The sequence below is a fragment of the Limulus polyphemus genome, unplaced genomic scaffold (assembly GCF_000517525.1).
Source record: "Limulus polyphemus unplaced genomic scaffold, Limulus_polyphemus-2.1.2 Scaffold818, whole genome shotgun sequence".
In the NCBI taxonomy this organism is placed as follows: Eukaryota; Metazoa; Arthropoda; class Merostomata; order Xiphosura; family Limulidae; genus Limulus; species Limulus polyphemus.
The window spans coordinates 699-11,557 of record NW_013666428.1 but is presented as its reverse complement, the minus strand read 5'-3'; the positions used below and the strand labels follow the sequence as shown (position 1 = coordinate 11,557).

At 30.3% G+C, this 10,859-nt stretch overlaps 1 protein-coding gene across 1 annotated transcript in view; it reads left to right on the top strand.

The window, feature by feature from the left end:
* Positions 1-10,481, top strand: part of LOC106460699 (lysine-specific demethylase 6A-like) — a gene marked incomplete at its 3' end in the record, with an annotated part of 28,139 nt that extends 17,658 nt beyond the window's left edge. The window contains exons 10-14 of the mRNA XM_022387474.1: positions 498-597; positions 6,662-6,732; positions 8,132-8,266; positions 8,713-8,768; positions 10,290-10,481. Of these exons, the coding sequence (XP_022243182.1) occupies positions 498-597; positions 6,662-6,732; positions 8,132-8,266; positions 8,713-8,768; positions 10,290-10,481 (554 nt within the window). The remainder of the gene's footprint in view (positions 1-497; positions 598-6,661; positions 6,733-8,131; positions 8,267-8,712; positions 8,769-10,289) is intronic.
* Positions 10,482-10,859: the final 378 nt, after the last annotated feature.

Below are 10,859 nucleotides of genomic sequence, written 5' to 3'. Positions count from 1 at the left end.
ATATATATTACATTTTTTTTTTTTACCTAAAGTAAATATAAACCTTTAGTCATATTTTCTAATTAAAAAATCTTTCAAGGCAAAATACATTTTTTTTTTATAAAAGCTAGAAATATAACTAAATTTTTAATTATTTTACTTATCCATCAAAATTCTTCAGTTCACAAAAGTTATTCATTGTCCTTAAATCGTCTACTGCTTTTGGATCAAGTTTTCTCTTGTTCGTGTTTTTTTTCCTTTTTTTTTCGTGATAAGATGTATTGCTTTGTAAATTAGTACATACATATTTTTTAAATGTTTTTATCTCCTTATTTGTGGAAACATATTAATATTGACTGGTTGCTGTTATATCAGAATTGTTTGTCAGCATCATATATCAGCTGTATTATTAAATGTTTTTATGTAAATTTTTATTTTCATTTAATTGCTTTATTATGAAATGCATCAAGTCATCATTGATTATAGTTTTTGAACTTTTTATCAATTTTACTCTTCAGTTGGAAAGCAGAAAAGATGCTTTCTCCCCTCAGCTCCAAGACTTCTGCCTTACTCACCCCATTTCTGTGATTCGAAATATTGCTACAGTCCTGAAGTTGGGTAAGTACAGCATGATATTTTACTACTGATTCTATTTGTACTTGTATATAAGATCACAATTATTTGTTACACACGTTTGCCCTTTATTTTATAATATTACTACAGTAGTTAATCTGGGTAAATATATTATGCACCTCAGTAATCGTTTTTTTTAATGATTAAGGATAATAATGATTCAAGATTCTTACAACCTAACTTTCTTCATTTCATATGTAAAGTAAAGTATTGGTAGAAAAACAAATGAATGATATGATATAGATTAGAATACTTTCAGTAGTATCTACAGTGATTGTTACAGCTACCAGCCTATGTAATCACTCAAGTCTAATCATTAATTAGTTAATGTTTTTATTAATTAGTTGATACTATTACCAATTAGTTTTTATCATACAATTCAGCTGGAAATCCGCTGTCATCTTCATGGCATTCTGGGAAGGACTGTTTCTTTGGTGGTTAGAATTTGATTGTGGGTTTCCTTAATAGAAAAGCTAGTGTACTGTTCTAATGGAAGTTAATTGTACTGAGGGATTTCCATATTTGCTGACATAAATGCTAGTTTAACTGAGTATGTTATCAATTATGTGGATGTATAATGCTTCCTTTATATATGTTTTTTATTGTATGGTTCATACCCAATTATTTTAATATTTCATTTATTATACAGTATTCTTCTCTGGTATGATTGGCTGTTACAGATAGTTCATAGCTCCTCAATTCTAACTTTTCTTGATTTCTTTGTTTATCCAATGTATTGGAGTCCACATTCATAAGTGATGTTGTAAATTGTGTTTTTTTTTTTGCTCTCAATTGGGTCTTAGGTGGTTTACTGTGTAGCAACAGTGATAATATTGTATTTTGCTTTCTGAATACTGTTTACACATCCTTTGTACGTTTTAAAAGATACTTTTGACATAGAGAAATATAGTTGTGTCTCTAATTTTCTTCCTGCTTATTCGAGTTTATCTCTTTTGTTTCATTCTTTGTCAAATGTTCTGGGTATCCATTGTCAATGAGTGTTGGTGATGTATTTTTCTTCCTCCTCCTTCTTTATGACAAATCTTATTCATTCTGGAAACTAGGCAGTCTATGATGCCTTTTGATGGTTTGATTTATAGTTGAGCTATTTACCCATATCTGTGGGTTTCCTGTAAACCTGTGTGATATATGAGTTTGTGTCTTGGTAAACATCACATTCAGATGTGTAAGTTTATTTTCTTCTATTTCCATTGTGAAGTGTATTGTAGTATGTTATCTATAATCAGATGGTTCATGAATTATTTTTTATTCTTATTTGTATTGTGTGGCCACAGTATGAATGTATCATCAACACATCTGAACCAAATATTGAGACTTAGTGGCAGTTTTAAGGCATTATTCTGAAGTGTTCCATGCTGAGATTTCTGAGTACTGGTGATAGCAGAGAGCCTATGACTTGTCTTGTTGTTGGTATGATTTTCATGTTAGAAGTAGATTGTGTAGATACAGAAGATTGTGATTTCTAGTATTGTGAAAATTGTCAGTTGGATACATTCCTTGATAGTTCTGTCATTTTCAAGCTGTTTGTGGAGTACTTATAGTGTGTCAGGGTTGGAATGTGAGTGAATAGGTTGGTTACATTGAAGCTGATCATTGTGTCTTGTGTTATAAGACACAGTACAAAATGAACTGAGTTCTAAACATGTAAGGATTTTTTATGTATTAATGGTGACATCTATGAGATGTGTCTCTCAAAGGGTTGGAACTTAGGTTATCATATAAGTTGCTAACCATGACAATGATTGATATCTTCATAGAAAGTACCTTTAGGTAGTTTGGTAAATATTTGAAGGTTTTTTATGGACACAACATTAAGTGGGAGAAATAGAAGATCTTAGATACGGAATAACACTGGACAATCAGAAAAATTTAAGAAGCTCTAATAATAAAAATGGAAAGGCCAAGTCTTAACTGATATCACGGATTAAACACTAATATAATTTTGAATCATGTACTAAAAACAGGAAAAAAACAAAACAAGATTAACACACCACCAAATCAGTCAATCACAATTCATCAAACTAAGAAGCTTTACATCAGGACCTGCTTCACAGTATTGTAAATTCCACAATGAGGAAACAACTCTCCAGACCTGAAGAAGGGCTCATCTTGGAGCCTAAAACATTACTACTTAAAATAAAAGGCAGTAGCAGTCTGTAAAGAAACTTCTTCAAATGATTGATATCTGATCACCTCAATTTACTGTAATTACCTAAATACCTGATACAGTCCCAGACTTTGTAAGGAATTTAGGAAGAGTTAACTGTAAATTAATTAAATCAGGTAATTATCTCATCTTCTTTCATAAAGAGAAACAACATAATTTCTAAAGGACTTAAGGCTAAATAAAGCCTTACTTTCAGGTAAGATCAAATTTCTCCTTATCAATAAACACAAGACACAGAATGATATTAACAATTTATATTAAATGATAGGTAATATAATAGACAACATAGACTATCAAGATGTGCACAGCTATTCAAATCTCATACCAATAAACTTACTGAGAATGTACTGAGAAATGTACTTAATGTACTGAGAAAATTCACATAAAGATATTTATTCACTCATGGGTTTTAAAAGCAAGATTCCTCCTGACACTACATACACACCTAAACACACATTCATTAACTTAAGTACATGACCATTAGCAGAACCTGAAGAAAGTGTACTATGAAATGAGTAAACTTTGCCCTAACATATAACAAAATATCCATTCTAGTTATAGCTACATCTACAAAAGACACAACATAACAACTTACCAGTAGAAGTAAACATAATCAAAGTTGGCAGTCTCCAGAAAGCCATGAAATGTAAACTGTACTGTAACACTACCTTAACAGAAAAAAACTGCTCATAATGGCTCTACCAGTAGATAAAGGTAATGTCACTGTAATCTTCTCCAAAGTGGAATATTCCAACAAGCTTCAACCTGTTGTTCAAGATTGCTACTACAAGAAGATAGTCTTACTTAGTCACTAACACAGAGATAAAAAATAAACCAACTCTCCAAGAAAGATCAGAAAGGACTTTGAACAGAAACCATCAAACAACTAGCAGTACACCACAGTAATACCTCAAACATCTATGTCAACTGCAGATATTCACCATACCACCATTCTGTTAGATATCATGTAAATATAACCATTAAAAGGTAAAATTTTACATGTTAAGAACTCGATTCACTCTGTAGATATTATAAAAACAACCACAATAACCTCTCAAGACAAAATGGTCAGCTTCAATGTATTCAACCTGTGAAACACTGCAAGTACTCCATCAGCAACTTGTAAATGATAGAACTCTCAAGGAATGCACCCACCTGACAACATCCATAATAACAGAGCTCACAACCTTCTGTATAAACACAACTTACAACTTACAAGAAGATAAATACTAACAAGGCCAGTCCATGAGCTCACTTCAATCACTGGTAGTTGGTAGTATCTACATGGAACATTTCAAAGATAATGCCCTCAAAACAGCTGCTCTAAGTCCAAAGATTTGGCTCAGATACAGACAATAAATTCATAAGATATATATACACACACATGCACACACTATAGGCAAGAATAGAAAAACGTGTATCCACCACCTGAACAGTCAACATACAGCAATAGGATTCATAATGGAAAGAGAAAAAGATAAACTCCCATTTCTAGATATGATAGTTACCAAGACACACAAATTGTGTATCACAGATATTTACAGGAGATCCACAGACACAGGTAAATATCTTGACTAAATCAAACTGCCCCAGAAGTGTAAAAGAGTTGCCATAGTAAAGAAACTAAGAAGAAAGGAGGAATATATGTAATTACAACCTTTATTGACAGTGTATACTCGGGAAAAGTTGATAGAGAAAAAAGAAAGAAGATAAACACCAATAGTAAGAAGAAAGAAAATTACAGGCACACTGTCATATTCCACTAAGTCAAAGGTCTGTCTTAAAATATGCAGAGGATATGTGAGGAGTGTCAAATCACACAGTATTCAAAGCCACAAATCAATATTATCACAGTTAGTATACACCAAACCACCTAAAGACCCAATGGAAAACAGAAACATTATTTACAGCATTATATCACACAGTTAAAAACCTGGATGAATGACGTTAAATATTTTATTCAAACATCATATAACTTAAGTTTTAAGTGCATAATTTGAAAGTGTTTTATGTTCGAACCTGCCATAGGTTTTAATCTGGTGCAGGAAAATATGGCAAATTTTCAGTTTCTAGCTTTAAACAGTTTTCCTTGTATTTTTAAATTTTACTTGTCTGGGGTTTCAATAAAGTGCTTAACATTTTCATTTTCTACATTCTTTGTTAATGTGGAATCCAATTCATTGGAGAAACAAAAAGACCAAGAAAAGGTAGAATTCAGGAGCATAATAGACATGAAATAGTTAATCATCCCCAAGAAGATAGTATAATAAATTGGAACTGTAATTGGAGTGAACCCCCTATTCTGCACTGTTTTTTACTTTTGCAGTAACCAACCTAAAATTTACACCAAAAAATTACTTATTCTCTTAAAAATTTAGGTACTTTCTTTATCTTACTTTGTTCTTCAGTTTTGACCATTTTTAAAAAGTAATTGACCTCAAGGGTGAATTTGACCTTTGAACTACATTCACCAAAAGTTAATAATTTATTTTTTGAGGGGACACTAAACCTTTATGACAAATTTGATCAAAATTAGATGAAAACTTTACAAATTATATGGTTGATATTAATGTGACCTTGACCTTTGACCTATCTTCACCAAAAGGGAATATATTGGTTATTGGAGATATTTAACTTTTGTACCAAATTTGATCAAAATCAAATAAGTTTTTGAGTTCTACTTTTTATAAACAGAGATGAATAGAAATAACACCTCCACTGTAAATTAGGGGTAATAATGATAATAAAATGTGTTTTGAACCATGAAAGAGAAAATAAAGACAAAAGAAGCCTTCTAATTCCACTTAACTAGTAACACACTCAGTCAACCAATCACAAAAGTTGGCAAAACCTGAATACCCCTCTTGAAAACAAAAAAAATAGTAACTAATTGATAAATAGACTTAGGTAATTGTCAGGTGCTATTTAAGTAGAGCAGGGGTTAACATTATTTATCTTTGGAACAATACTTATATGTAGTTTGTGCTATTTAAATGTTTATTAAGTAATATAGGAAATTAATAACAGCAATTTCTCCCAAAATAGACTAAAAGATAAAATCAAAGAAATCCAAGAGTATCTAGCTGGCCCTTGGGCCACCAATAAAAGTTGCCCTTATTGAAATCTGAAATGGCACTTCTAGTGATTGTATAGGCTACTAGCTATGGTAAAGATTGATATCAGATTGCCATAACCTCACCAAGTACTTAGTTACAGTGAATTCCAATAACAGCTAACTGGATTTATACATTTTCTTGTAAGCTTTACTTCAAAGTTAGACTAATATGTTACTTCTTAGTGCAACAATTTATTTCTTCTTAGATTTATTTTTTTTAGTTGAAGCAACTCTGTTATAGAAGCATTTCATTTGGTTAATTTTAGTGTTTGAGGTAAAAATAAAGCAAGAACAAAAAGCCCGATTTGGGGGTGAGGTATTTTAACAGTGCTATATGTCTCACCAGGTTTTTATATATTACGTTTTCATTAAAACTCAAAAAGAAAAAGACAAGTGTACATGAAGTAGTATACAAATGAAATTTTAGCAATTTTGGTAATCTTTTTTTTAATGAATTTACTAAAGTATTGGTTCAACCTATGAAATTTTGCCCTCTATTTTATTAGTAAAGGCTGTAGAGTGATATTATTACAATAAATTTTTTCTTATTTATTTACACTTTATAATTATTATTATTGTTAATGGACTTCAAGTAATTTTATTGGGTATGAAATAAGAAATTATTGATATTATTTTCAATAGTTTCTATCTTGTAAGTGAAATATTTAATTTGGAATTTGTGAGTTAATACACTGTTTGGAAAAGTGTTTGTTAAGTTTGAAAACATAATAAATTTTTTGTTTCAGATTTGGGTTTATTTTCAACTAAAACTCTAGTAGAAGCTAATCCAGATCACAGCATTGAAGTCAGAACACAAGTATGTTTCTGTTTGTAATGTTCATTGGAGTAAATTTATTTTGCTAATAGCTTAAGAGTTTTCATCACATATTTAAGATAAGTTTCTCAAGTGTTTCATTTAATTTGAATTTCAGTGAAAAGATATTTCTTTCAGTTCAAAACATCACACATTTACGTATTCAGGTATTATAGTACCTAGTCTGTAACCATTTCAAACATTGATGCCATTTCTAATTTGATTATATAGTGTATGATTTGTAAGCTAAAAACCATGTTCAAGACAATCTAAAGTTTTGTTTTGAGTCCTTTTTTTAATAATGGTTTCCATTCTTGAATTCTAAAAGTAAGAGATGGGGCTCCCTCTGCATAAAAAGTAATTGGGCCTCCAACATTTATTCTCCTAGTTGACAATTCTTAATTTTGTCAGGCTTTTCGGGCCCCTCTGCAATTATGGGAGCTGTGGAGGCATACTTATGCCACTGGTCTAAACTTCTAAAGGATGTTTTTAGAGGTCAAGGCAGAGTGCTATTATATTGTTTGAGTGTGTAATATTGTTATTAAAATTGTCAATGATTGTAAAGGGTAATATTTTGAAACTTTCTCTATGTATTAAAATGTTTTATGTTAAACTAAAGTACAGCTAATTTCTCATGTCAATATAATAACAAAATTTATAAACTGCTTTATTTTATAAGATATATTCGTTTGTAGTAACACAGGGCTGATAACTAATTCAATGGAATTTAAAATGTTCATATTTACCATAATTGGCTCCAGAGACTACACAGATTTACAGCAATATTTGCTGGTCATTTTTTGACTTTAAAATTACATCTTGGAAGTTATGATATCACAAATGTAACTAAGATAATCTCAGTTAAGTGTTTTACAATAGACATGTGGATTCCACCTGGTGCATACTTAGTACAAACCTGATGACAGCAAATGTTGATGTCATATATAATGTTTCAATCCATATACACAAGCATCTTGTATACTATGAATTATTACACTCCAGTAAGAACTAACCACAATTTTAAGGCTAAATTCATGCTGTATAGCAATTTAATTGATTATATAGATTAAAACAGAATTGTACAGCTTTTGCTTGATTTATGTGGACATTTGTAAATTCCATGAAGAGTACTTACATTATAATGTTTTCTGATGCACTGTAGGTGTGAATGATTGCAAATATTTCCAACTATTTCAGTTTCTAACCATTAGAGGTATTTAACCAAGTGGATTTTACTATATGTAAATTATTCAATTTCTTTTGACAAAAGTAATGGAAATGATATTCATAAATAAAACATTTATTTAAAAAAAAATGTTACTAGTGAAAAACATTAAATTAGATGATTAATATCCTAACAGTGGACTAAAGAAAGCTAATTGTTTTTGCTACACTTTTACAGCTAATGCAGTCATCTGATGAGAACTGGGACCAAGAGAGAACTAAACTAATATGGAGATGTGAGAGTCACCGATCACACACTACAATTGCTCGTTATGCACAGTATCAAGCCTCCTCTTTCCAGGAATCTCTCAGTGTAAGTGCTAGGAGTTGGAAGGATATTAATACTTATCTGAGAGGAAAGTAAGAACAAATTTAGTGCTTTTTTCTAAATATAGATTTGAAGCTTATGTGTAATGGTATAAAATTTGAACTGAAAATGAACAAGGAAATGAATAACAACTAGACTGTATTAGAAAATAGGACAGACTCTGGATGACTATTTGATACTCATTCAGCTCCAGTAAATTTATCAGAGATATTCAACTAACTTCAGATGAATTCCTGAAAAGGATGGAGTTGACCACTTTATATTTGAGACAAGCATTAAAATGTGGATGATAAAATATCATGGCTAATAAGTTAAGAGATTGAGAATAATGAAATGTTCATTAAATTTATCATTAGACACTACCTTATTTTATAATATTACATAGTGATAATGCTTTGAATAAATTTAACTGTATTTTGACTTTTTTACAGGAAGAACAAGAAAGAGACACTGACAGTGATTCAGCATCTTCCTCACACACACTAAGGTAAATTAACTGCAATTTGTATTGTCTGGTTACAGGTTTTGTCACTAAAGGAAGTAAAAATTCAAATTAGAAATTACACCTCCAATGCTAAATTCAGGTTTACTGATTACAATGTAGTTTTTACATATATTTTTTGAAATGTGTTCTTTAATCATCATTCACATGATTATGAAACCAATAACTGTAAAACATTACTATGTGTATCTGCATTGTTACAAGAAAACTACAACTTAAATTTACTGTTAGGTGGTTTCTAACCCATTTGTTTACCTTTTAGTTTCAGTTTATCATAAGCAGGGTTTGAGATTTTACTGCAACAAGTCAATATTATGACTATTCACTGTGATGCTCATTTCAAATCTAAAATTCCTGTGTCTGTTGAACCAGGATAATAATATGCTTAATTTCAAGGTATTTGCTCATTTATCTATTTGCTCCAAAACTAGACATGAGAATTAATGTAGCAAGTATAAATATACTGGTAACTGCTATCAAAATCAAAATGGACAAATGATCAATGACATTAATAACTATCTGATTTCAACTATATGTGGATACCAAGTAAGATTTTTTTTGTATTAAAACAGGTAGACAGCTTGTGGTAGAATGAAAAAAAAAAAGCAGATATTAGTTATGGTTGTTTATAGTGTTAAGAATGTTTGTTGTGCTAAACATTGAATAGCACAAAGAAAAAAAACAACAACAGAGCATTTGGTGCCACATTCGAAACTTTGTCACTAAATTCTGTTCCATTCAACTATTTTTACCTTTAACATTTTTAAACAATTTAAACATTATGCATTAATAAGTTATCTTTAAACTATGAACTGTTAGTGGGTTATAGATGATTTTAAAGGACAAAAAAATAATATTACTCAATATAGTATAACACCTGTACCTCACAATAGTGAATGGTAAAATATGCACATTAGTAATGTAAGGATCTGATATCAACCATGACCCAAAAAAGACTGGTTGGAGTGGAAACAATTCTGATTGAGCAAGAATTTCACTTAAATTGTAATTCCAGCTGCAGCCTGGTAGAAATATTTTTGTTGTTGATTCAGTTTGTCAATACTCATAGTCTAAAAGTAACCATATGAGGGAGCTACCAATGTTATCACAACAATATTTGAATGGCTAATGACTATCTAAAAAGAGGGTTTAACAATGTATATGCATGCAAATTGCCAAGTTTTTACAGTTTGATATTACACATTAACTCTAAGTTAAATATAAAACAAAAAAGGCAACAGTTAAGTTGTGTTCTAAGCAGTTAAAAAGTTTGGTCCACAAAACAAAGAAAAATATGAGAGAGCAACAAAAAATCAAGTCAGACTTTCCATTCTAGACAGATATGTAGCTAGTTTCTGTAATTAGATTTTCTTGTGATATTTTAACACCAAACAAGAATACATAGAATGCATCTATTTTCAATCAGTTCATAACCCTACTTAAATAGTAAAAAGGGGTTAGCTCCTTGCACGAAAATGATTTTATTATTCTTTCTTTATTCTTAAGAGGAAAGAAAGGGAAGAAAGCTAGTACATTCAAGACAATAAAGTTTGGAACAAATGTTGATCTTTCTGATGAGCGCAAGTGGAGGACACAGCTTCAAGAGCTAACTAAGCTGCCAGCTTTTGCCAGGGTACAAATTTATTTGAATATTTATTTAGAAATATTAGAATGTTTTATGGATTTGTCCAAGTTACTGTTAGTTGTAATTCACCATTGGTTATTGGTTTACTTTTAATTGAAAGTGTAGATTTTAATTTTAAGAAGTTTTTTCTTCGGATATTTTTGAAAATGTCATTTCAAACTTTCCAATATGTATTTCAATTGTAATCTGCTTAAAAATAAGTAAAAACTTAATTTTATATTTTTATTTTCATATATAAAGGTTAGCATATATGTAACATTTATCATTATACAGATTTTGTGAATGTTATATTAAAATAAATTACAATCCATGTTGTCAATCCTGCAGTATAGTTTTCACAGCAAAAGACTGCACCCAACAGACTGCTTCCCAAAAGCAATAAATTTTTAACAATGTCAAAATGTAATTCTGATACGTGTCATTCACTGCAA